This window comes from Salvelinus alpinus, chromosome 2 (genome assembly GCF_045679555.1).
Source record: "Salvelinus alpinus chromosome 2, SLU_Salpinus.1, whole genome shotgun sequence".
NCBI classification, from domain to species: Eukaryota; Metazoa; Chordata; class Actinopteri; order Salmoniformes; family Salmonidae; genus Salvelinus; species Salvelinus alpinus.
In genome coordinates, this window is record NC_092087.1 from 95,254,742 (window position 1) to 95,282,561 (window position 27,820).

Below are 27,820 nucleotides of genomic sequence, written 5' to 3' on the forward strand. Positions count from 1 at the left end.
TTACACATTTATTTTTATTTTTGGTAAGCAATTATTATTTTGGAAACAATTTTTGTGATTCCTCCTATATCGTCCCTGACACCATAGCAACAGATGTGGGATACATACACCACCCTTCTCTCACAAAGATATTCAACAGTTGCTCCATCCCAGAGCCCAACTCAAGAGAAGACAGTTGCTCCATCCCAGAGCCCAACTCAAGAGAAGACAGTTGCTCCATCCCAGAGCCCAACTCAAGAGTTGCTCCATCCCAAAGCCCAACTCAAGAGAAGACATGATTTGCAAATGCATTATGTCTACAATTAACAAATAGTTATGAGCAATAATCTAGGCAGTTCATACAAAGGATTGTTACCTATAACCAGGACTGGCATTACAAAAATCACATTTTTAAGCAAGCAATTATTATTGTGATTCATCCTACATCTTCCCTAACACCATTACCCCATAGCAACAGATGTGGGATACATACACACCCACAGTCATACACACTATCCACACTTCCCCCAAAAACAACCACAGACGTTCAACAGTTGTTCCATCCCTGAGCCCAACTCAAGAGAAGACATGATGTGCAAATGCATATACAGTTGTAGACATACAGTACTGTATACAGTTGTAGACAAACAGTACTGTATACAGTTGTAGACAAACAGTACTGTATACAGTTGTAGACATACAGTACTGTCTACAGTTGTAGACAAACAGTACAGAGTTGTAGACATACAGTACTGTATACAGTTGTAGACATACAGTACTGTATACAGTTGTAGACAAACAGTACTGTATACAGTTGTAGACAAACAGTACTGTATACAGTTGTAGACAAACAGTACTGTCTACAGTTGTAGACAAACAGTACTGTATACAGTTGTAGACAAACAGTACTGTCTACAGTTGTAGACAAACTGTATACAGTTGTAGACAAACTGTATACAGTTGTAGACAAACTGTATACAGTTGTAGACAAACTGTATACAATTCAGACATTGTTAGGGAACTTCTTCTCTAACTCATCAGCCATTTTGTTCTGGCGCATCTTCCTCAGGATCTCCAGTGTGATCTTCACAGCACCATCCTCATGGTATTGCTGCACCATCCTATCCACTGTGACCAGTCTGTTAGCGTTCTCCAGCTGGCCCCCTGGGATTGAAGTAAAGCCCTCACCGTGAATCAGGTGCCACTGAAAGCTCTCCAGCTGTTCTGAAACCAGCTCTGCCAGAGCGCCCAGCAGCAGATAAGAAACATTTGGTTTTGTCCCTGGATACAGAAAAATAAAAACAATGAGAACTTTAACATGACATAGTAATAACTCAAATAAACAGTCCTGAAGGATCAGAATTCTCCTTGTATGTATGTAGGTAAACAAGTTTACCTGTTGTGTTTCTTGATGTCATCTTGCTGAGTCTACCTTTAATAACTGTAATTGAATAAGGAAAGAAGAAGTGGACAGCTGTTAACCACAGGAGTCGAGGTGCACCCGAACAATTAACTCAGAATTGTAAAGGTGCAGCACTCATTTCTGATATTAGCTAACTCTCTACTCTACCACAATTAAATCTGTTGGGGGAAGACAGGAAATTATGTTTACCTGCTGTATCGCCAGCTGGTTGTGTAACTGTGGATAAAAAAATACCTTGATTACACATGCTGATCAAGAAAATATTTAATTTGACAGACCATGAATATCATTAGAAAGTGGTATATACAATGCATTCAGAAAGTATTCAGACCCCCTTCCTTTTTCTACATTTTGTTACGTTACAGCCTTATTCAAAAACGTATTTAAATAAAAAATCCCTCATCAAGGTTTAGACATTTTTGCAAATGTATAAAAAAAATTAAACTGAAATATCACATTTACACAAGTATTCAGACCCTTTACTCAGTACTTTCTTGAAGTACCTTTAGCAGCAATTACAGCCTCCAGTCTTCTTGGTTATGACGCTACAAGCTTGGCACACCTGTATTTGGGGAATTTCTCACATTCTTGGATGGGGAGCGTTGCTGAACAGTTATTTTTAGAGACATTCGATCGGGTTCAAATCCGGGTTCGATCGGGTTCAAATCCGGGCTCTGACTGGGCCACTCGAGGACATTCAGAGACTTGTCCTGAAGCTACTCCTGCATTGTCTTGGCTGTGTGCTTGGGGTCGTTGTTGTTGGAAGGTGAACCTTTGCCCCAGTCTGAGGTCCTGAGCACTCTGGATCAAGTTTTCATCAAGGATCTCTCAAGGAGCTCCTATACTCAGCATAAAGAGGTAGCGTTTCATAAAGACCTATGCATGCTGCATGGACAGGTTTTATACATTTCAAACAGGACATGTAAATACCCTCACAAATGCATGGAAGCGGATTTGAAGAGCACTGGATTTGACACAATATCTTTTGTGAAGGGGCCTTTATCGAACATTTGCTAAAAGCCTGTATGCTACCCAGCCAGCATAGATGTTATCTGCATATGATAACATCTATGCTGGCTGGGTAGCATACAGGCTTTTAGCAAATGTTCGAAAAAGGCCCCTTCACAAAAGATATTGTGTCAAATCCAGTGCTCTTTCCCCCGATCCTGATTAGTCTTCCAGCCACTGTCGCTTAAAAACATCCCCAGAGCATGATCCTGCCTCCACCATGCTTCACCGTAGGGATGGTGCACACAGCCAAGACAGAGAGGGTCCTTAGGAAACTTAGCATAATTTTGTGTTTTTATGTATTATTTCTTATATTGTTAGCCCAGAAAATCTTAAGTGCTATTACATACAGCCGGTAAGAACTATTGGATATCAGAGTGACGTCAACTTACCAACATTATGACCAGGAGTACAACTTTCCCGAAGCGGATCCTTTGTCCGAACTACCAAAGGCAATTGAACTGATTCCAGAAGCTGACCCAAAACAACGTCGCCGCAGAAGAGGAAGACCTTCTGGGCAGACTTGAGGCGCGCACACCACCCACCGCTTCCGAGTATATTACTCGCTAATGTCCAGTCTCTAGATAACACGGTAGACAAAATTAGGGCAGGGTTTGCTTTCCAAAGAGACATCAGGGATTGTAACATACTGTTTCACAGAAACATGGCTCTCTCGGGATATGCTGTCGGAGTCGGTTCAGCCACCGGGATTCTCTGTGCGTCGCACCGACAGGAATAAACATCTCTCTGGGAAGAAGGAGGGTGGGCGTGTAAGTATCATGAATAACGACTCATGGTGTAATTGTAACAACATACAGGGACTCAAGTCCTTTAGTTCACCTGACCTAGAATTCCTCACAATCAAATGCCGACCTTATTATATCCCAAGAGAATTCTTGTTGGTTATTGACATATTCAATCTCTCCCTATCCTAGTCTGCTGTCCCCATATGCGTCAAGATGACCTGCTCCTGTACCCAAGAAGGCAAAGGTAACTGAGCTAAAGGACTATCGCCCTGTAGCACTCACCTCCGTCATCATGAAGTGCTTTGCGAGACTAGTCAAGGATCATATCATCTCCACCTTACCTGTCACCCTAGACACACTCCAATTTGCATACCGCCCCAATACGTCCACAGACAATGCAATCGCCGTCACACTGCCCTATCCCATCTGGACAACACCTATGTAAGAAAGCTTTTCATTCCATATTACCCTCCAAGCTCATCATTAAGCTTGAGGTCCTGGGTCTCAACCCCGCCCTGTGTAATTGGGTCCTGGACTTCCTGACGGGCCGCCCCCAGGTGGTGAAGGTAGCAAACAACATCTCCTCTTCGCTGATCCTCAACACTGAGGCCCCACAAGGGTGCGTGCTCAGCCCTCTCCTGTACTCCCGGTTCACACATGACTGCGTGGCCAAGCACGCCTCCAACTCAATCATCAAGTTTGCAGACGACACAACAGTAGTGGGCTTGATTACCACAACGACGAGACAGCCTATAACGAGGAGGTGAGGGCACTCGGAGTGTGGTGTCAGGAAAACAACCGCTCACTCAACGTCAACAAAACAAGATATTATCATGGACTTCAGGAAACAGCAGAGGGAGCATCCCCCTATCTATATCGATGGGACTGCAGTGGAGAAGGTGGAAAGTTTTAAGCTCCTCGACATACACATCATGGGACAAACTGAAATGGTCCACCCACACAGACAGTGTGGTTAAGATGCAACAGCGCCTATTTAACCTCAGGAGACTGAAGAAATGTGGTTTTTCAAATAAACCCTCAAACCTTTATAGATGCACAATTAATAACATACTGTCGGGCTGTATCGCCGCCTGGTATGGCAACTGCACCGCCCACAACCGCAGGGCTCTCCAGAGGGTTGTGCGGTCTGCACAACACATCACCGGTGTCCAACTACCTGCCCTCCAGGACACCTACAGCACCTGATACCACAGGAAGGCCAAAAAGATCATCAAGGCCTGTTCACCACGCTACCATCCAGAAGGTACAGAAGTACTGGTGCATCAAAGTGGGGACCAAGAGACTGAAATATAGCTTCTTTCTCAAGGCCATCAGACTGTTATTAAACAGCCATCACTAACACAGAGAGGCTGCTGCCTACATACAGACTTGAAATCACTAGTCACTTTAATAATGTGTACATATCTTGCATTACTCCTCCCATATGTATATATTGTATTTTATACCATCTATTGCACCTTGCCTATGCAGCTCTGTCATTGCTCATCCATATATTTATATGTATTCTTATTAAATTCCTTTAATTAGATTTGTGTTTATTAGGTAGTTGTTGCGGAATTGATAGATTACTTGTTAGATATTGCTGCATTCGGAACTAGAAGCACAAGCATTTCGCTACACTCGTAATAGCATCTGCTAACCATGTGTATGTGACCAATAAAATTTGATTTGACAATGCAGGAGTGGCTTCCGGACAAGTCTCTGAATGTCCTTGAGTGGCCCTGCTAGAGCCTAGACTTGAACACAATCAAACATCTCTGAAGAGACGTGACACTCCCCATCCAACCTGGCAGAGCTTGAGACGATCTGCAGAGAAGAATGGGAGAAACTCCCCAAATACAGTTGTGCCACGCTCATAGAGTCATACGCAAGAAGACTCAAGGCTGTAATCACTGCCAAATGTGCTTCAACAAATTACTGAGAGAATTTGAGGTCAGTGGTGACTCACTTCTTTTCCGTTTCTTTCCTGTAAGAGAGAGAGAGAACACTTTACTAATACTGAGTTACACCCCTCCCCCCTTTTGCCCTCAGAACAGCCTCAATTCATAGGGCATGGACTCTACAAGGGGTCGAAAAAGTTCCACAGGGATGCTGGCTCATGTTGACTCCAATGCTTCCCTATTGTGTCAAGTTGACTAGATGCCCTTTGGGTCGTGGATCGTTCTTGAAACACACAGGAAACTGTTGAGCGTGAAAAACTCAGCAGAGTTGCAGTTCTTGACACAAACCAGTATGCCTTGCACCTACTACCATACCTTGTTCAAAGGCACTTAAATATTTTGTCTTGCCTATTCACCCTCTGAATGGCACACATACACAATCCATGTTTGAACTGTCTCAAGGCATAAAAATCCTTATTTGACCTGTCTCCTCCCCTTCATCTACGCTGATTGAAGTGGATTTAACAAGTGACGTCAATAAGGGATCATAGCTTTCATCTGGATTTACAGTCTATGTCATTGAAAGAGCAAGTGTTCATAATGTTTTGTACACTCAGTGTATCTCAACTAACCAGAATACGACCAGGTAAAGGCTATTTAAAACAAAGTGAAGTACACAAAGTCAGCAGGCTGAGGATTAATTAACAGATCTCTGGTCAAAAAACATACTTTGGGATAATAGTTTTGTCCATAAATTATTTAGATGCACAATTATGACTTTTTAACAGTCTATATTTTTTCTACAGTTGTCCATGGTGACATTGTATTTTCAACTTTGTCAGCAAGTTGTGGTTCTCGTAGAGTGAAGGAAAGATGATTATTCACACACTCAATGTATAAACAAGGAAGTGAACTTTTAAAGAACAGATTCATTGCTTGTTGTTTTACCTCTTTGATCTCTTTGTAACTTCTTAGCGAGATCATGCAGATTCATCTCCCTCAGGATCTCCACTGTGATCTCCACAGCTTCCTCAGGGCCGTATCTCTGCACCATCTGATCCACTGTGTCCTGTCTGTCAACGTTCTCCAGCTGTCTCTCTGGGATGGGAGGAAAGCCAGGCAGCTGGTCACTAGTCAGGTTAGACTGAAATGTATTCAGCTGTTCTTCAGTGAGCTCCTCCAGAGTGGCCAGCAGCAGAGCTGGAACACCCAACATGGAGGATCTCTAAAAACATAAAGAAGAAAAGATAAGGAAGGAATAGAAATACTGACTACTATAAAACAAAGACCATGAATATGTATTCATATTTACAAACTTTCTACTGGTCTCAATACCTCACACACACACACACACACACACACGTTTAGTTCACAATGACATTTGACCCTTCTGAAATGCCACTAGTCTTACCCTGATGTCCAGTGACTTAGGCCCCTTCCTCTGCCTTTCCAGACGGCGACGCTTCTCTCCAGACCGGGTCAACCTGGACACAAGAAACAGTCACACACTGTTCTGTTCCCCTACACCACCATCACATGCTGTTGTCACTTTACTGTTCTCCTACACCACCACCACATGCTGTGGTCACTACACTGTTCTGTTCCCCTACACCACCACCACATGCTGTGGTCACTACACTGTTCTGTTCCCCTACACCACCACCACATGCTGTGGTCACTACACTGTTCTGTTCCCCTACACCACTACATGCTGTGGTCACTACACTGTTCTGTTCCCCTACACCACCACCATCACATGCTGTGGTCACTACACTGTTCTGTTCCCCTACACCACCACCACATGCTGTGGTCACTACACTGTTCTGTTCCCCTACACCACCACCATCACATGCTGTGGTCACTACACTGTTCTGTTCCCCTACACCACCACCACATGCTGTGGTCACTACACTGTTCTGTTCCCCTACATCACCACATGCTGTGGTCACTACACTGTTCTGTTCCCTACACCACCACCACATGCTGTGGTCACTACACTGTTCTGTTCCCCTACACCACCACCACATGTTGTGGTCACTTCACTGTTCTGTTCCCCTACACCACCATCACATGCTGTGGTCACTACACTGTTCTGTTCCCCTACACCACCACCACATGCTGTGGTCACTTCACTGTTCTGTTCCCCTACACCACCACCACATGCTGTGGTCACTTCACTGTTCTGTCCCCTACACCACCACCACATGCTGTGGTCACTACACTGTTCTGTTCCCCTACACCACCACCACATGCTGTGGTCACTACACTGTTCTGTTCCCCTACACCACCACCACATGCTGTGGTCACTACACTGTTCTGTTCCTCTACACCACCACCACATGCTGTGGTCACTTCACTGTTCTACATTCATTTCACTCAGTTCATGAGGATGATGTAATAGAGGTATAGAAGAGATGTTAGAGGGTCAATTCACCACTTTCAAAGTTGATTATCTCTCCAGCACCAGACTCAGATATTCAATGTCACCACTAACTACATAGTTTTAATATCAGACTAATATACTCAATCTCCACTCACATTCCAGAAGAGGTGCTGGTGAGTTTGTCCCTCTCTGCCCCTGCTGGCTTCTGTTCCCTCTCAGAAGCAGCTGCCAGCTTCTACACACACACACACACACACAATGGAACAAATAAAACATTTACTAAATAAAACAAAAACTCAAAGTTCCAAGAAATATAATAGTGTCAACAGTTTTCTAATTACATCATGATTTCTAAAACATATATATAATGTTTTATATATTTATAGAGGGAGCAGCAGTCAGTCAGAGTAAATGTCCAATTGGGACAAAGTGAAACAAAACAATTTAAATATCATAATAAAATAGAGATGATAATATATTCATATTAACAACTATAACAGTGATTGAATTACCTTTGAGGTGGGGGGCAGAGTGGACGTCTGTTGAGGGGGCTGGATGGAAATGCCCATAAGGGGAGCAGCAGGTTCATGCAGTTTGGATGCTGGAATTATTTTGGAGTGGAAGAACATGTCTACTTTTTGAACAACAGCAGGTTTTCATCAAGGATCTCTCTGTACTTTGCTCCGTATAATGACTAATTGTGTTCATTCTAATTACATTAAAATGTCATTAATTTTTACAGTTCTAATCATGTTATTATGATGCAGTCATGTTATTATGAGGCAGTCATGTTATTATGAGGCAGTCATGTTATTATGAGGCAGTCATGTTATTATGAGGCAGTCATGTTATTATGAGGCAGTCATGTTATTATGAGGCAGTCATGTTATTATTACAGCGCATTCGGAAACTATTCAGACCCCTTGACTATCTCCACATTTTGTTACGTTACAGCCTTATTCTAAAATTGATTAAATTGTCCCCCCACCCCAATAATCTACACACAATACCCCATTGTCACGGTCGTCTGAATGAATGGACCAAGGCGCAGCGTACTTAGAGTTCCACATGTTTAATAAATATGAAACTCACCAACAACAATACAGAAGAAAACAAAATGTGACGTTCTGGGCTGCTCACAGGCAGCTACACAAAAACAAGATCCCACAAACAACAGGTGGGAAAAGGCTGCCTAAATATGATCCCCAATCAGAGATAACAATAGACAGCTGCCTCTGATTTGGAACCATACCAGGCCAACATAGAAAAACAAAAAAACTAGAGTACCCACCCTAGTCACGCCCTGACCTAACCAAAATAGAGAATAAAAAGGCTCTCTAAGGTCAGGGCGTGACAGTACCCCCCCCAAAGGTGCGGACTCCGGCCACAAAACCTGACTCTATGGGGGAGGGTCCCGGTGGGCATCTAGCCTCGGTGGCGGCTCCGGTTCGGGATGTAGACCCCGCTCCACTCACGGATCCCTCCGCTTCCGTGGAACCGGACATTGGATCGTCACCGGAGGCTCCGGACCGTGGATCGTCACCGGAGGAACCGGATCGTAGATCGTCGCCGGGGACTCTGGAACGTGGATCGTCACCGGAGGAACCGGACCGTAGATTGTCGCCGGAGGGACCGGACCGTGGATCGTTGCCGGGGGAACCGGACCGTGGATGGTCGCCGGAGGCTCCGGACCGTGGATCGTCGCCGGAGGAATCAGACCGTGGATCGTCGCTGGGGGCTCCGGACCGGGAACCGTTGCCGGGGGCTCCGGATCGCTGACCGTCGCCGGAGGCTCGGGACCGCCGATCGTCGCCAGAGGCTCCGGACCGCAGACCGTCGCTGGAGGCCGGGTGCGTGGAGCTGGCACAGGATGTACCGGGCTGGGGAGACGCACAGGATATATTGGACCGTGGAGGAGCACTGGAGGTCTGGAGCGTAGAGCTGGCACAACGCATCCTGGACAGATGACAACCTTCGCACGGTAAGTGTGGGGAGCTGGCACAGGGCGTACTGGGCTGTGGAGGCGCACTGGAGACACGGTGCGTAGAACCGGCACACATTGTACCGGAACGGTGACACACCTCAGGGCGAGTGCGTGGAGGAGACGCAGGACGTACCGGACTGGGGAGACGCCCTGGAGGCCAGATGCGGGAAACTGGTGCATATGACACCGGACTGGTGTCACGCTCCTCAGCACGCCCGCTCTGCAGCGCTCTCAACGCCAACACTTCTCTCCGGAATCTTTCGTCGAGTTCCTCACTCGACTCCCTGACTGGCTCTGGTTCACCCCTCGGCTCCGCCGACCACTCAGTGTGCCCCCCCCAAATGTTTTTCAGGCTGTCCTTTGGGCTTGCGTCGTGGCTGCGAACCCTGGCATCGTCGTTGTTCCTCCTTCGCTGCTTCCGCCTGTTTCCATGGCAGGCTTTTGTCTCCTGCCATGATTTCGTCCCACGTCCAGGATGTCCTCCACTCCTGGCTTTCCACCCAGGCCCAGGATCCCTGCTCCTCCTGGGCACGCTGCTTGGTCCGTGGGTGGTGGGATCTTCTGTCACAGTCGTCTGAATGAATGGACCAAGGCGCAGCGTACTTAGAGTTCCACATGTTTAATAAATATGAAACTCACCAACAACAATACAGAAAAAAACGAAACGTGATGTTCTGGGCTGCTCACAGGCAGCTACACAAAAACAAGATCCCACAAACAACAGGTGGGAAAAGGCTGCCTAAATATGATCCCCAATCAGAGACAACGATAGACAGCTGCCTGTGATTGGGAACTATACCAGGCCAACATAGAAATACCAAAAAATAGGGTACCCACCCTAGTCACACCCTGACCTAACCAAAATAGGGAATAAAAAAGCTCTAAGGTCAGGGCGTGACACCCATAATGAAAAAGCAAAAAACTGTTGTTTTTTTACATTCTTGCAAATTAATTTAAAAATGAAACATCACATTTTTCAGACACTTTTCTCAGTACTTTGTTGATGCACATTTGGCAGCGATTACAGCATTGAGTCTTCTTGGGTATGACGCTACAAGCTTGGCATACCTGTATTTGGGGAGTTTCTCACATTCTTCTCTGCAGATCCTCTCAAGCTCTGTCAGGTTGGATGGGGAGCGTTGCTGCACAGCTATTTTCAGGTCTCTCTAGAGATGTTAGATCAGGTTTAAGTCCGGGTTCAAGGACATTCAGGGAAGCCACTCCTGCATTGTCTTGGCTGTGTGTTTAGGGTCGTTGTCCGGTTGGAAGGTGAACCTTCGCCCCAGTCTGAGGTCCTGAGCACTCTGGAGCATGTTTTCAACAAGGATCTCTCTGTACTTTGCTCCGGTCATCTTTCCCTCGATCCTGACTAGTCTCCCAGTTCCTGCCGCTGAAAAATATCCCCACAGCATGATGCTACCACCACCATGCTTCACCATAGGGAATGTGTCAGGTTACCTCCAGACATGACGCTTGGCATTCAGGCCAAAGAGTTAAATCTTAATTTCATCAGACCATTGAATCTTCTTTATCATGGTCTGAGAGTCCTTTATGTGCTTTTTGGCAAACTCCAAGCAGGCTGTCATGTGCCCTTTACTGATTGAGGCCACTGTGTTCTTGTGGACCTTCAATGCTGCAGAAATGTTTTGGTACCCTTCACCAGATCTGTGCCTCCACACAATCCTGTCTCGGGGCTCTACGAGACAATTCCTTTGACCTCATGGCTTGGTTTTTGCTCTGACATGCACTGTCAACTGTTTGACCTTACATAGACAGTTGTGTGCCTTTCCAAATTATGTCCAATCAATTGAATTTACCACAGGTGGCCTCCAATCAAGTAGGAGAAACATCTCAAGGATGATCAATGGAAACAGGACGCACCTGACACACACGAGTCTCAAAGCAAACGAGGTATTTCATTTGTTTGGGGGGCTGTAACGTAGCAAAATGTTTGTGATGATGCCATCTTGCTGAGATTGTAATTGAATTTGAAAAGAAGTGGACGGCACTTAACCACAGGAGTCGAGGCGCAACCGAACAATTAAATCATAATTGAAAAGGCAAAGGTGCAACACTCGCTCAGCATTAACTAACTAATTAGTGACTGTTTTCTTGCTCTTATCAATACGATTCTAAAAAGCTACATTATTGTGTTTACTGCAAAAATCTGCTATTAGGGACCTCTGTCCTCTACCACAATTAAATCTCTTGTGAGAAGACAGGAAATTATATTTACCTGCTCTAGCGCCATCTGGAGGTGTAACTGTGGATGAAAAGATACCTTGATTAGGCATGCTCCTCGAGACATTTTTTCACTTGACAGACCATCCGTTTCATCAAAAAGTGGGTATATACAGTAGTATTTAAAGTGAGCTAGGTTACACTGCAGGCAAGATCCAATGCTGCTACTACTACTTATTTTACTACTGCTACTACTACTACTACTACTACTACTACTACTACTACTACTACTGCTACTACTACTACTGCTACTACTCCTGCTACTACTTATTTTACTACTGCTACTCCTGCTACTACTAAACTCAGCAAAAAAGGAAACGTCCATTTTTCAGGACCCTCTTTCAAAGATAATTCATAAAAATCCAAAATACTACACAGATCTTCATTTTAAAGGGTTTAAACACTGTTTCTCATGCTTGTTCAATGAACCATAAACAATTAATGAACATGCACCTGTTGAATGGTCGTTAAGACACTAACAGCTTACAGACGGTAGGCAATTAAGGTCACAGTTTTGAAAGCTTAGGACACTAAAGAAGCCTTTCTACTGACTCTGAAAAAAAAAACACCAAAAGAAAGATCCCCAGGGTCCCTGCATATCTGCGTGTACGTGCATTATGCATGCAGCAAGGAGGCATGAGGACTGCAGATGTGGCCAGGGCAATGCATTGCAATGTCCGTACTATGAGATGCCTAAGACAGCGCTACAGGGAGACAGGACGAACAGCTGATCGTCCTCGCAGTGGCAGACCATGTGTAACAACACCTGCACAGGATTGGTACATCCGAACATCACATCTGCGGGACAGGTACAGGATGGCAACCACAACTGCCCGAGTTACACCAGGAATACACAATCCCTCCATCAGTGCTCAAACTGTCCGCAATAGGCTGAGAGAGGCTGGACTGAGAAGCACATTTCGACCTCAGGAACGTTCCTGAGGTCCTCCCGATCTGTGCAAGCCTAACCTTGACCGTGTGGCATTAATCTTGTCACTATAGGGGGTGCTGTTTCAACTTCGACATTTATCGTTCCCAAATTAAACTGCCTCGTACTCAATTCTTGCTCGTACAATATGTATATTATTATTACTATTGGATAGAAAACAATCTCCAGTTTCTAAAACCGTTTGAATTATGTCTGTGGGTGAAACAGAACTCATTCTGCAGCGAAATTCATGACAGGAACTGCGAAGGTCTGAAAACGAGGCTCTGTTCTCAGATCAGTTTAAAGCTCTGTATGTATCCTATGGGTCGACATGAACTGCACGCGCCTTCCCCTGGATGTCAGTAACCAATGAGAATTGGAATGGAGTTTCTAGGCAGATCTCAGACCTTATAAAGCCCCAAGGAACGGAGGGAGCTCTCTTTTCGACGTTCGTCATGACGCAAAGCAAGACCTCAGGATGGCATTTTGAAACGCTCAGTTATCGGCCTTAGATATATCCGTCTGTAATTTAATTCGATATAGGTGTTAGAAACATCATAACGAAGTTATTTTAAACCGAGTTATATCAGTTTATGCGAGTATATTGCGTTTTACGGAATTTCCTTAGTATTGCGTTTTGAACATTTGGGCATGTCTGCGCCACATAGCTATTGTTAGCTGCTAGTTCCAAAGTTGAAGAGGACGTTTTACAACCGAGCAACGATTCTTTTGGACAAAGGACAACTTGCCCAAGATTCTGATGGAAGCTCGTCCAAAAGTAAGAGCTATTTATGATGTTATTCCGTATTTATGTGGAAAAATGTAAAAGGATTTGTCCGCCATTAATTGCGGGACTAGTCTGGCTGTAACGCACACTGTATGTCTAGTAACGTTAATTTTAAAAATCTAACACAGCGGTTGCATTAATAACAAATGCATCTTTCATTTGCTGTCCAACCTGTATTTTTTAGTCAAGTTTACGATTATTTATCGATTAGATTAGGTGCCTCTCCAAGATGGCGCCGGCCAGAATGCATGAAATGTTGCTCCTGATCACACATTTTCGAACAAAACCTATATGCATTGTGTAATATGATGTTACAGGACTGTCATCTGATGAAGTATATCAAGGTTAGTCAAAAATGATATATCTTTTGCTGGATTGTTACGATCGCTAACCTTTGCTACTGGTAAACGGCTTGTGTTTCCGGCTATTGTGGTAAGCTAATATAATGCTAAATTGTGTTTTCGCTGTAAAACACTTAAAAAATCTGAAAGATTGGCTGGATTCACAAGATGTTGGTCTTTCATTTGCTGTACGCTGTGTATTTTTCAGAAATGTTTTATGATGAATATTTCGGTATTTGACGTTGGTCTCTGTAATTATTCTGGCTGCTTCGGCACTATTTCAGATTGCAGCTGCAATGTAGAACTGTGATTTATACCTGAAATATGCAAATTTTTCAAAAAAAACATATGCTATACAATAAATATGTTATCAGACTGTCATCTGATGAAGTTGTTTCTTGGTTAGTGGCTATATATATCTTTATTTGGTCGAATTTGTGATAGCTACTGATGGAGTAAAAAACTGGTGGAGTAAAAAAAGTGGTGTCTTTTGTTAACGTGGTTAGCTAATAGATTTACATATTGTGTCTTCCCTGTAAAACATTTAAAAAATCAGAAATGATGGCTGGATTCACAAGATGTGTATCTTTCATCTGGTGTCTTGGACTTGTGATTTAATGATATTTAGATGCTAGTATTTACTTGTGACGCTATGCTAGGCTATGCTAGTCAGCTTTTTTACTGATGGGGATGCTCCCGGATCCGGGTTTGGGAGGAATTAGAGGTTAACCCTTAACAGTTAAAAAAAAAGGTGTTTACATCAAACCGTTTTCAATGACTTCTCTCCCCATAGGAATGCCTGCACCTCTAAATTCAACCTGAAGCCTATGTGGGTTATGAATGTCTTATGAACCTGTCTTCGATGACAATCCATCAGGCCACTATGAGGTCTACCTGTGTCGTTTCTAAGCTTCCTGGAGCCTACAGAAGTGGTTAAATTCACCTTAAAGGTGTCTTGATATACATGACCTGCAATTGTGAAAATCACTGCATTCAACCATGTGTAGATCAGTCAATTCTTAACGTATAGACTTTAAACTCAGGATTCTGTAAAATCCTACCCCAATGAGGATATGTGTTCACTTTCAGCTTCCTGTGTCAACCGGAAGTGCCTTAAATTGGGGTGTTAGGGGCTGTTTCGAAGGGTTAAAAAAGTCAGATCTTTCAAAAACTTGAAATGTGTGATTAGGCAACCCTCATGAACTGTAAATCAGTCATGTCTCCCATCAAATTTCCAAGAAAAACTCACACACACAGCTAGGACGGAGGGACACAATGTGGGGCGTAGAGACAGACAGAGCCTGCAATAGTTACCTTTGTTCGAACTATTAAAGAACCGTCAGACCTAGAGTTCTGAAACTTTAGAAACCTGTTCTAGAGCTCAGTTTGATAGTGCGTGGTGAGTTATTTGGCTCTAGAAGGTTCTCAGACCGAGAAACAGCCTCGTACATTTGCAATAACTAATTTTGACCATTTAGAAAATGACAACATTTAGAAAAGTCCCAGAGTCACAAGACTAGGTGCATTGAAACCACCTCGGCCCATAGAGACGGACCCCAACGTTTCTGTCCGATAGCTCATTCAAGGACCCCGTAGCAACGCCCGGAAAAAATTGGATTTTCAGCACCAATTAAGGTCGCTGCTCGGGCTCCAAATGACCTATCGAGCCAAAACTTGGGATTCGAGGTCGCCTCAACTAGGCTATAATGTCAGAACTGGACCCACAGCTAGATAGTAACTACGTGTTATATGTTTTTATTATGGTTTAAACAGAAGTCGCTGTGAATTTTGGGTCTGCTCTGAAATATGTGATAATTGGCTTCTAATCGAGTTGGAAAAAGTGGGTGTCAGTTTGTATCAGTTTGGTGTCAGAAAGATATCTAATTGACTGATGGACACTGACTTGCTGGTTGACTTTTGCACATTTGCAATATGTTTAAACAGTGAGGTACCATCACCAAAATGACATTCTGAAATCAACACCAACGAGCGATGGAGAGGACCTAGAATCACTGCCCGGCCATCCCGAGTTCATCGGGCCAATCAATTTCGCATTCCTGCAGTTTTTTTGAGCATGTCAAATTCGTGATGGTAAATGACCATTAAAACATATTGCAAATGGACAGCCGTGCGTGCGCCTAGTGATTGGAACGGGTTACCAGGATAAACATTTTATAATGGTTTTAAATGCCTTTAGGGGTGTGCAAGGGGTCCACGGTTGGGTAGGGAGCACCCCCCATCCGTGCCCATCCAATAGGGGGTGCCCCTAGTCATTTTGGACATTTTTTTCAAAAAACGTTAAAAAACTACAGAGTCCCACTTCTCTCATGTCACCATCGAGCGATGGAGAGGAACCACTATCACTGCCTGGCCATCCCGAGTTCATCGGGCATGTCAATTTTGCATTTCTGCAGGAGTTTTGATCATGTCAAATTCGTGTTGGTAAATTCCCATTGAAACATATTGCAAATGCACAGTACATTTGCAATATGATTCAACAGTGAAACAACATCACCAAATGGACATGATGAAATCAACACAACGAGCGATGGAGAGGAACCACTATCACTGCCCGGTCATCCCAAGTTCATCAGGCCAGTCAATTTTGCATTTCTGCAGGAGTTTTGAGCATGTCAAATTCGTGATGGTAAATGCCCATTGAAACATATTGCAAATGCACAGTACATTTGCAATACGATTCAAAAGTGAAAAAACATCACCAAATGGACATGATGAAATCAACACAACGAGCGATGGAGAGGAACCACTATCACTGCCATGTCATCCCGAGTTCATCAGGCCAGTCAATTTTTCTTTTCTGCAGTATTTTAGGCTATGTTTCATGTTTTGGGTTACCAGGCACGATTTTGAAACATATTGCAAATGGACAGCCATGCACATGGTGATTGGAATGCCTTTACCAGAAGCAATTTTTTAAAATGGTTTTTAATGCCTTTAGGGGGGAGCAAGGGGTCTACAGTTGGGTAGGGAGCACCCCCCACCCATGCCCATCCAATAGGGGGCGCCACTTGTCATTTTGGTAGTTTTTCAGAAAATCATTATTTTCGACTTTTGACTTCCTATGAAATCATATTGCAAATGGACAAAACATATGCCTTATGGACAAGTTAAAAAAAAATTATAAAAAAATAAAAATAAAATTGACAAAAGTATGTTCATACAGTTCTTATAAATTTGTAATTGAAATGAAAATCGAAAGAATTTCGAAAAACGGTCCAGAAAGCACTTTTTTAAGGGGGTGATAAGTTTTGATTTTTTTTTCAAATTTTCTAAATTTTACTCTTGGGTCTTGACTTGTGTTACATTTGCAATATGAAAAATTACGGTGGAGCGTACTCGCCATCTATTGGATTTTTGCAGTGTTACACTTGACATTTGCCATATGACATTTGCAATCAGCTTTGAATGAAACGATTTCCAATTGAGTGGTATTGTACACCGTGTATATGTTTCATACGGTGCCAATATGATCCCATTCATTTTTGTTCATTTCAGGGGGGTGTTCCCTTACACATGTTAAGTTTGCTGAAATTAAATGCAGTTGACATTGAGAGGACATTTCTTTTTTTGTTGAGTTTACTACTACTACTACTACTACTACTCCTACTACTGCTGCTGCTACTCCTACTACTAATGCTACTACTGCTCCTACTCCTATTCCTCCTCCTACTACTACTACTACTGCTCCGACTACTGCTCCGACTACTGCTACTGCTACTACTACTACTACTCCTGCTGCTACTGCTACTACTACTGTTACTGCTCCTGCTGCTGCTACTACTGTTACTACTACTACTACTCCTCCTACTACTACTGCGACTACTCCTGCTGCTACCACTGCTGCTACTACTACTGTTGCTACTGTTACTACTACTACTACTGTTACTACTACTGTTACTACTACTACTGCTGCTGCTACTACTACTAGCTACTACTACTACTTCTTTACTGCTGCTACTACTACTACTACCATGCTATTATGATGACTGTTACTAATTTAATGTAAAACTTAAATGTAAAATGCTAATATTACTACTAGTTCTATTGTAACTCCTACTCTCTCTGAATTTCAGTTACCTGGTAGTGAAACAAGGCGGTCCCATACACGTTCATTTACTACTACTACTAATATTACTACTACTACTACTATTATTACTACTACTACTAATATTACTACTAGTTCCATTGTAACTCCTCCTCTCTCTGAATGTCAGTTACCTGGTAGTGAAACAAGGCGGTCCCATACACGTTCATTTACTACTACTACTAATATTACTACTACTACTACTATTATTACTACTACTACTAATATTACTACTAGTTCTATTGTAACTCCTACTCTCTCTGAATTTCAGTTACCTGGTAGTGAAACAAGGCGGTCCCATACACGTTCATTTTCAGGACTGCCATGTTCTTTCAGAAGAAGATTCACTTCTTCAACAACAGTTTTTAAACGCAACTGAAATGTTGGCATGTAGTTTGTATAGGAATCATAATCCACAAACTCTGCTTTCTAAAAAAAAAAACAGAAGTATCAAGTCAAGCAGAATTGTATGTGATTTCTATATCTTATCAAGGTAGCATCACATAAAGTATTGACATGTGTTAACACATTTCCTCTCTCATGCCATATGTATTAGCCTACCTCTGGATCTATGTGATGTTCATCTGTTAGATCAGTGGAGAGGGTGTATTCTTGGTCCCGGGTTAGTCTACAGTTAGGATTTATTTCAATGTAGATTTCTCGGTCTCCATTCCTTGTCCTCCTTGTCTTACACACCTTGAGAGGATTGGAAATGGTTTGGAACACACTGTCATAATGAGGTAGCACTGCCTGAAATATGGAAGCCCAAATGTCACCTTCTGACCTTGAGGATGTTCTCTTGGGTTTGCGTGCGAAACCCCCCACAGTTTTCAATTCCCTGTTTACAGTTACATTATCCCCCAAAAATGCTTTTCTTTGGAAAAAGGTGAGTCAACAGTGCGAGTTTGATTGAATTCCAACCAAAGACGAGTTTGATAACTCGGATCTACTTACCTCATCAATGTCAACATTTCTGGGCAGCAACAACACACTTAGTGTGGAATTATTGTTATCATCTGGGAGTTTGTAAAATAGTAGCACCAGAGCACGGATAGGAGAGACAGGAGCTTCCTTATCCTTGGTGATGCCATATTTGCTGAATTGAGTGATGTTTAATATGACGTGAGTTTCTCTTGTCTCATGGTGATGGAGAAACTCCATACTGTCATCATCAGTCACATGGGCTACAGACAGGAAGTCACATCCACCCTCTAGGAGCGAAAGAGAACATTAGTCTTCTGTTCAGATGACAATGACAACCCAGTAGCGGAGTAGTGATGCTACTGATGGTGGTTAAGAATACATAGGCTATTAAGTACCACTTAATAAAGTCGTTTTTTGGGGTATCTGTACTTTACTATTTATATTTTTGAAAACTTTTACTTTTGCTTCACTGCATTCCTAAAGAAATTGATTTTCCCCCGACACCCAAAAGTACTCATTACATTTTGAATGCTTAGCAGGACAGGAAAATGGTCTAATTCGCACATGTATTAATTTAAGAGAACATCCCTACTGCCTCTTATCTGGCGGACTCACTAAACACTCATGCTTAATTTGTAATGATGTCTGAGTGTTGAAGTGTACCCCTGGCTAGCTGTAAACAAAAAGAAACTGGAAAATGTTGCCGTCTGGTTTGCTTTATATAAGGAACTTGAAATGATTTATACTTTTACTTTTGATACTTAAGTATGCAGTATTTTAGCAATTACATTTAGTTTTGATACTAAAGTATATTTAAAGCCAAATACTTTTAGACTTTTACTTAAGTGGTATTTTACTGGGTGACGTTCACTTTTACTTGAGTCATTTTCTATTAAGGTATCTTTACTTTTACTTCAGTTTGAAAATTGGGTACTTTTTCCACCACTCATAACCTCCATGGAAATGTGTAACATACCAGAATGAATCTCACAGTGTGGGAGGTGTAGTTGACTGACAGACCCCTTAAGGCATGTAAACTTGAACAGGGGTCCTGCAGGTTTCTTGCCATTCTGTGATAGAAGCCTCCTGTCCCAGGGGACTGTCATATAGAGCACCTCTGCCTCTCCCTCCATCCTAAACACCAGGCCTGTTATACTGCACTGGAACAGACCTGCATGGGGGCACAGGAATCTAGAGCAAAAAATGAAGAATTTAATTTTGAGAGATTTCCTGGATTTAAGGTATTGTCTTTCTTTTAAACAAACTACCAATGAGAAACATTAAATATATCAAGTTACCGGTACTCTCCCCTGTTGTCCTGATCATGAATTTCAGGTGTAAATTCTTCTGGAGAACTCTAAAATGTAGAAACAATAGATAGTGTAATTCAACCGATAGTGTGAAGAATAGCTTTTTTTCACGATACGACACCCTCTGCTCTACTCTAACCCTGGAAACCTCATCCTGGCTCTCTCTCACCAGACATTTCTGATCCTCGGCCCCATGGGCACCTTTACAACCTACCACTTCTTTCCCCAACACAACACATTCCTTAGTCTCATGCCCTTCTGCACACTTCTCACACCTAGGAACCTCCTTCCTACACTCTGCTGCCACATGCCCATGAGCTTGACACCCTCACACCTAGGAACCTCCCACATGCCCATGAGCTTGACACCCTCACACCTAGGAACCTCCCACATGCCCATGAGCGTGACACCCTCACACCTAGGAACCTCCCACATGCCCATGAGCGTGACACCCTCACACCTAGGAACCTCCCACATGCCCATGAGCGTGACACCCTCACACCTAGGAACCTCCCACATGCCCATGAGCTTGACACCCTCACACCTAGGAACCTCCCACATGCCCATGAGCGTGACACCCTCACACCTAGGAACCTCCCACATGCCCATGAGCTTGACACCCTCACACCTAGGAACCTCCCACATGCCCATGAGCTTGACACCCTCACGCCTAGGAACCTCCCACATGCCCATGAGCGTGACACCCTCACACCTAGGAACCTCCCACATGCCCATGAGCTTGACACCCTCACGCCTAGGAACCTCCCACATGCCCATGAGCTTGACACCCTCACGCCTAGGAACCTCCCACATGCCCATGAGCTTGACACCCTCACACCTAGGAACCTCCCACATGCCCATGAGCGTGACACCCTCACACCTAGGAACCTCCCACATGCCCATGAGCTTGACACCCTCACACCTAGGAACCTCCCACATGCCCATGAGCTTGACACCCTCACACCTAGGAACCTCCCACATGCCCATGAGCGTGACACCCTCACACCTAGGAACCTCCCACATGCCCATGAGCGTGACACCCTCACACCTAGGAACCTCCCACATGCCCATGAGCTTGACACCCTCACACCTAGGAACCTCCCACATGCCCATGAGCGTAACACCCTCACACCTAGGAACCTCCCACATGCCCATGAGCGTGACACCCTCACACCTAGGAACCTCCCACATGCCCATGAGCTTGACACCCTCACACCTAGGAACCTCCCACATGCCCATGAGCGTGACACCCTCACACCTAGGAACCTCCCACATGCCCATGAGCGTGACATCCTCACACCTAGGAACCTCCCACATGCCCATGAGCTTGACACCTGTAACAACGTAATGTATTCGGCACATAAGCTATCAATATCTCAAATATTCCAACTTCACTCTCAGGACCTCTATACATAACTTCACTCTCCTGTTTCTCCACTCACTCCATCCAGGACCTCTATACATAACTTCACTCTCCTGTTTCTCCACTCACTCCATCCAGGACCTCTATACATAACTTCACTCTCCTGTTTCTCCACTCACTCCATCCAGGACCTCTATACATAACTTCACTCTCCTGTTTCTCCACTCACTCCATCCAGGACCTCTATACATAACTTCACTCTCCTGTTTCTCCACTCACGCCACCCTGTCTTCAGGGGTCCACTTTCTCCAAAACTGTCACTCCTGCTGTCACAGACTCATCTTTATCCTGACCATCGGTGCAATCCATGGGCTCTGAGGACTTCACCACACCTACCACCTCTGATAATTCTCCTCCAGACCTCGATCCGGTGTTCAGCTCCCTCTGCTTACACTTTCTACCAGGCTTCTTCGACAAACCATCTCCCTTTTTTCCACCATCTTCTACCGATTCAATCTCACCCTCTTCCTCTCTCTCTCTTCAACCTCTGCCTCTCCCTTTCCCTCCCTTCCTCCTCCGTATTCCAAGAATACATCTCAATTTGTCACACACACTAAAATAACAAAGATAAGATATAAGGAAGGAATAGACATAGACATACTGACTACTGATATAAAACAAAGACCATGAATATATATACATATACCCTTCTGAAATGCCACTAGTCTTACCTTGATGACCAGTGTCCTAGTCACCTCCCTCTGCCTCTCCAGATGGTGATGCTTCTCTCCAGACCGGGTCAACCTGGACACAGGAAACAGTCACACACTGTTCTGTTCCCCTACACCACCACCACATGCTGTGGTCACTTCACTGCTCTGTTACCCTACACAACCACGACATGCTGTGATCACTACACTGTTCTGTTCCCCTACACCACCACCACATGCTGTGGTCACTACACTGTTCTGTTTCCCTACACCACCACCACATGCTGTGGTCACTACACTGTTCTGTTCCCCTACACCACCACCACATGCTGTGGTCTCTTCACTGTTCTACACTCATTTCACTCAGTTCATGAGAATGATGTTATACATTCTAATAGAGATGTTAAAGGGTCACTCCACTGCTTTTACAGTTTATCATCTCTCCAGCACCATACCATTAAACTCATATATTCAATCTCACCAGTGACTACATAGTTTTAATACCTGACAAATATATTCAATCTCCACTTACATTCTAGAAGAGGTTCTGGGGAGTTTGGTCCTCTCTGCTCCTGCTGGCATCTGTTCCCTCTCAGAAGCAGCTACCGGCTCCTACACACACACACACACACACACACACACACACACACACACACACACACACACACAATCTATGAGAATAGAAAGGTTCAGAACCTTTGTGAAACATCACAGCACAGTGGAAAATATATGGCAAATAGAAATCAAAACTGGATGGTGATCAGAGATAGATGGTAAAGGTTAAGGGTAGCTGAAGGATGGGACTAAAAACAAAAGATAACTATTGTAAAATATACTGTCCATAAAATGTACATAGTACGAATAAGCTGTAAGTAGAAGCCTAAGTGTTGTTGTCCTTTAGTTTAATTAGGGGAGGGGTGGGGTGGTAGGGTTAGGGGAAATAATCAAGGAAAATATTCTTTAAATATATATATTTACAAAAAAATATGGGGATTGGAAATTATGCGGACAATTACATTGATGGAAGCCACAATCTATCTGCAATATTAAAGCTGATCTATATAAAATAATATCCACTACCCAAGAATAGCGAAGCACCCGTTGATGGTATAAATAACCAAACAATCAGTGTGCTACTAACCCTTAGTGAACCTATGGAAGAAAAAAAATGTTTGACAAGATACAATTGTATTTCAGAGTAAACAAATTAACTTCTTATGGCTGAAGGGGCAGTATTGAGTAGCTTAGATGAAAGGTGCCCATATCAAACGGCCTGCTCCTCAGTCATAGTTCCTAATATTTGCATATTATTAGTAGTATTGGATAGAAAACACTCTAAAGTTTCTAAAACTGTTTGAATTATGTCTGTGAGATTAACAGAACTCATATTGGCAGGCAAAATCCTGAGTTGAAATCAAAACAGGAAGTCAGAAATCTGAGCTTGTCTGTATTCCCTTAAGAAATCCACTTGAGTTATGAATGATGTTGCACTGCCTAGGGGTTCCACTAGATGTCAACCATCAATAGAAATTCCAATGAGACTTCTATGATGTTGTGGGAGAGAATGAGAGCAGAATCAGTCAGGTGTCCATCAAGCAGCCATTTCCTGATCATGCATTTTCTTCATTCAAGACACTGACGTTCCATTGCTCACGCAGACAAGAACGAATACTCCAGTTGGAACTTTATTGAAGCTATATGTTAAAAACATCCTAATGATTGATTCAGTACTTAGTTTGAAATGTTTCTTCGACCGGTAATATCACATTTTGTAGTTTTTGTCCGATATAACGCTGACCAGAATTAGCGTTTGGATATGTAAACCAGACGCGCTAACAAAAGAAGGTATTTGGACATAAATAACGGATTTTTTCGAACAAAACATTTATTGTGGACCTGGGATTCCTGGTGTGCTTTCTGATCTAGATCATGAAAGGTAATGGAATATTTATCATGTATTTTATTGTTTATAGTGCAGCTGTGGTATGCTCTTTTTGAGCGCCGTCTCAGATTATAGCGTGCATTTCTTTTTCCGTAAAGTTTTTTTGAAATCTGACATAGCGGTTGCATTAAGGAGAGGTATATCTATAATTCAATGTGTATAACTTGTATTATCATCTATATTTATGATGAGTATTTCTGTTGAAACGATGGGCTATGCAAAGTCACTTGATGTTTTTGCATTTAGTGAATCTGGTAGCCTCAATGTAAACTCAGATTTTTTTATTATAAATATGAATTTAATCAAACAAAACATGCATGTATTGTGTGACATGAAGTCCTATGAGTGTCATCTGATGAAAATAATCGAAGGTTAGTGATTCATTTTATCTCTATTCTGGTTTTTGTGAAGCTATCTTTAGCTGGGAAAAATGGCTGTGATTATTGTGGTTTTGTGGTGACCTAACATAATCGTTTGTAGTGCTTTCGCTGAAAAGCCTATTTGAAATCGGACACTTTGGTGGGATTAACAACAAGATTACCTTTAAAATGATATTAGACACATGAATGTCTGAGGTAGTTTAATTATGAGATTTCTGGTTTTTGAATTTGGCGCCCTGCACTTGGACTGGCTGTTGTCATATCGTTCCCGTTACCGGGACTGCAGCCATATTTTTAACAACTGACTTTCAGTGTGCTAATAGGGAGGGACACTCAACATGTACAGCACTAACACAGATGACTGATGATTGGCTGAAAGAATTGATAATAAGAAGCTTGTGTGAGTTGTTTTGTTAGACTTCAGAGCTGCTTTTGATATCATCGATCAGAATCTGTTATGGCTTTATATCCCCTGGTATGTCGTGGATCGAGAGTTACCTGTCTAACTGAACACAGAGGGTGTTCTTTAATGGAAGCCTCTCCAACATAATCCAAGTAGAGTCAACCATTTCCCAGGGCAGTTGTTTAGACCCCTTATCTTTTAAATATTTACTGATGACCTGCCACTGGCTCTGAGTGAAGCCTGTGTATCTATGTATGGCGATGACTCAACATTATACACGTCAGCTACCACAGCAAGTTAAATCACTGCAACACTTAACAAGGAGCTGCAGACAGTTTAAGAACGGGTGGCAAGTAATCAGCTAGAACTAAATATTTCAAAAACTAAAAGCATTGTATTTGGGACAAACCATTCACTAAACCCTAAACCTCAACTAAATCTTGTGATGAATAATGATGAAATTGAGAAAGTTGTGGAGACTAAACTGCTTGGTTTAACCCTGGATTGTAAACGTTCATGGTCAAACCATATTGATGCAATGGTAACTAAGATGGGGAAAAAGTAATAAAGCGATGCTCTGCATTCCTGACATTATATATAAACAAACCAAGTTCTACAGGCCCTAGTTTGGTCGCACCTGGACTACTTTCCAGTCATATGAAAGAGGGAAGTAGGCAAATTACAATTGGCCCTGAACAGAGCATCTCGTCTGGCCCTTAAATGTACACTGAGAGCCAACATTAATAATATGCATGTCAATCTCTCCAGGCTCAAAGATTGACTGCATCACTACTGCATCACTACTTGATATATTGATATATTGAAATTACAGAGCTTAATTAATAACCGAACTGTCTGGTTAAGTGACTAGTGCACAGCTCAAACACCCACACAAACCCTACAAGACATGACACAAGAGGTCTCTTCACAATACCCAAGTCCAGAACAGACTACGGAAACACACAGTACTACACAGAGCCATGATTACATGGAAATCTGTTCCACATCCTGTAACTCAGTCAAGCAGTAAAACCAGATAAACTACACTTTACCGAACAGCATGGACTGTAAAAAGACATATACACTAGCACACAGACACACATACATTTTAATATTGTTACTTTCTCTATTATTGATTTTGTATTGTAGATATGTTGTGGTATTGTAGTGGGTAATAATGTGTTGTATTGTAGATATGTTGTGGTAGAGTAGTGTGTAATAATGTGTTGTATTGTAGATATGTTGTGGTAGAGTAGTTATCTAATAATGTGTTGTATTGTAGATATGTTGTGGTAGAGTAGTGTGTAATAAAGTGTTGTATTGTAGATATGTTGTAGTAGAGTAGTGTGTAATAATGTGTTGTGTCAAATACTGTTTTATTGTATGTAATTGTGTAATCATGATTGGACACCAGGAAGAGTAGCTGCTGCCTTGACAGGAACTAATGGTGATCCAGAATAAATACAAATACTACCTGTTGTATCGTACAGATATTTCTGGGGAGTGTATTAGTTCTGAATAACTTTGAATATTCTAATAAAAAAAATGTACATTTAAAAACAAAAACTTTTTAAATAATAACTCAATGTTTTAAATACATAGCATTCTTGACATTGTACTTTAGCTCATAACTTAACTTTAGTGAGGTGCATATGAATAAAGAGATTTAGAAAATAAAGATTCTTACCTTTCTAATAACAGAAGTTAACCTTGTTGTTCTCAGAGTCTATGTTGGACTGGTGAACTTCAACTCTGCTTTACTGTCAAAGTCAGTGTTATGAGTGACTGTCAACAATGCTTTGATGAAACAGGAGACACAGGTGTGTATGTCTCAAATGGCACCTCCTACATAGTTCACTCATGTTTCCTTATGTCCTCTGGTCAAAAATAGTGTACTACAAAGTGAATAGGGTGCCATTTATAAGGGAATAGGGTGCCATTTATAAGGGAATAGGGTGCCATTTATAAGAGAATAGGGTGCCATTTATAAGAGAATAGGGTGCCATTTATAAGAGAATAGGGTGCCATTCATAAGGGAATAGGGTGCCATTTATAAGGGAATAGGGTGCCATTTATAAGGGAATAGGGTGCCATTTATAAGGGAATAGGGTGCCATTTATAAGGGAATAGGGTGCCATTTATAAAGGAATAGGGTGCCATTTATAAGGGAATAGGGTGCCATTTATAAGGGAATAGGGTGCCATTTATAAGGGAATAGGGTGCCATTTATAAAGGAATAGGGTGCCATTTATAAGAGAATAGGGTGCCATTTATAAAGGAATAGGGTGCCATTTATAAGGGAATAGGGTGCCATTTATAAAGGAATAAGGTGCCATTTATAAGGGAATAGGGTGCCATTTATAAGGGAATAGGGTGCCATTTATAATGGAATAGGGTGCCATTTATAAGGGAATAGGGTGCCATTTATAAGGGAATAGGGTGCCATTTATAAGGGAATAGGGTGCCATTTATATGGGCATAGGGTGCCATTTATGAAGCAAAATACAAGAACTGCACACACACACCTTTATCTCTCACCAACTCTACTACCTATTGTATCTCCTCTCTGCTGTGGTGGAACATGACAAACTAGGCTCTGGCTATTCTGTATTAACCTTAGAGAACTGTCTCTTCTGTGTTTCTCTACTGATACAGATCGTCCTTGTCTGTTCTAGTCATAAGACTGTGTGAAACCACAGAATGTGACACATCCTAAGAGAGAATACAGTAGACGGCACACGTCAAACGTGTGATTCATGACCCTATGTCCGGGTCACGTGTGTATTCCCATATATGGGCTTCCTGCAGGACATCCTGGCGGGAAGTTATCACGCCTTAGACTGAGTGTTTATATAACCAGATAGTGCATCTGCTCCTTTGAAGCTGTCATGATGATTGTTTTGTAGGGACCTCGTTGAACTGGGAAATGTGTTTGAACATTTCAAAGAGTATCTCCCCCACC

General features: G+C 42.7%; 1 protein-coding gene across 6 annotated transcripts; it reads right to left on the minus strand.

The window, feature by feature from the left end:
• LOC139545555 (uncharacterized) lies at nucleotides 1–26,679 on the minus strand. Of its 6 annotated transcripts, XR_011669092.1 has the most exons (19): nucleotides 26,546–26,679; nucleotides 22,666–22,745; nucleotides 22,155–22,227; nucleotides 20,049–20,107; nucleotides 19,727–19,941; nucleotides 18,781–19,037; nucleotides 18,388–18,522; nucleotides 18,102–18,255; nucleotides 11,661–11,687; nucleotides 7,953–8,041; nucleotides 7,596–7,675; nucleotides 6,469–6,541; nucleotides 6,006–6,282; nucleotides 5,126–5,143; nucleotides 2,803–3,157; nucleotides 1,906–2,241; nucleotides 1,592–1,618; nucleotides 1,376–1,420; nucleotides 1,200–1,260 (listed from the first exon to the last, which is right to left on the minus strand). XR_011669092.1 is itself a non-coding variant. In XM_071353478.1 (17 exons), exons 2-17 carry the CDS (start codon nucleotides 22,713–22,715, stop codon nucleotides 983–985), a joined length of 1,857 nt encoding a protein of 618 aa, XP_071209579.1. In that variant the 5' UTR covers nucleotides 22,716–22,745; nucleotides 26,546–26,679; the 3' UTR covers nucleotides 1–982. The 6 variants fall into 6 exon arrangements, 4 of the variants coding, with proteins under 4 accessions (XP_071209579.1, XP_071209588.1, XP_071209595.1 ...); XR_011669095.1 differs by lacking the exon at nucleotides 5,126–5,143; XM_071353478.1 differs by lacking the exons at nucleotides 1,906–2,241; nucleotides 2,803–3,157 and having other exon boundaries at nucleotides 1–1,260.
• Between the last annotated feature and the right edge of the window lie 1,141 nt (nucleotides 26,680–27,820).

Coding starts and splice junctions, on each gene's coding strand:
- LOC139545555 (XM_071353478.1), bottom strand. CDS start 22,715: ATGCCAGCAGGAGCAGAGAGGACCAAACTCCCCAGAACCTCTTCTAGA. Junction 19,038..19,726: donor ACACTGTGAGATTCATTCTG/GTATGTTACACA, acceptor TTTCGCTCCTAG/AGGGTGGATGTGACTTCCTG. Junction 18,256..18,387: donor AACATCACATAGATCCAGAG/GTAGGCTAATAC, acceptor TTTTTTTTTTAG/AAAGCAGAGTTTGTGGATTA.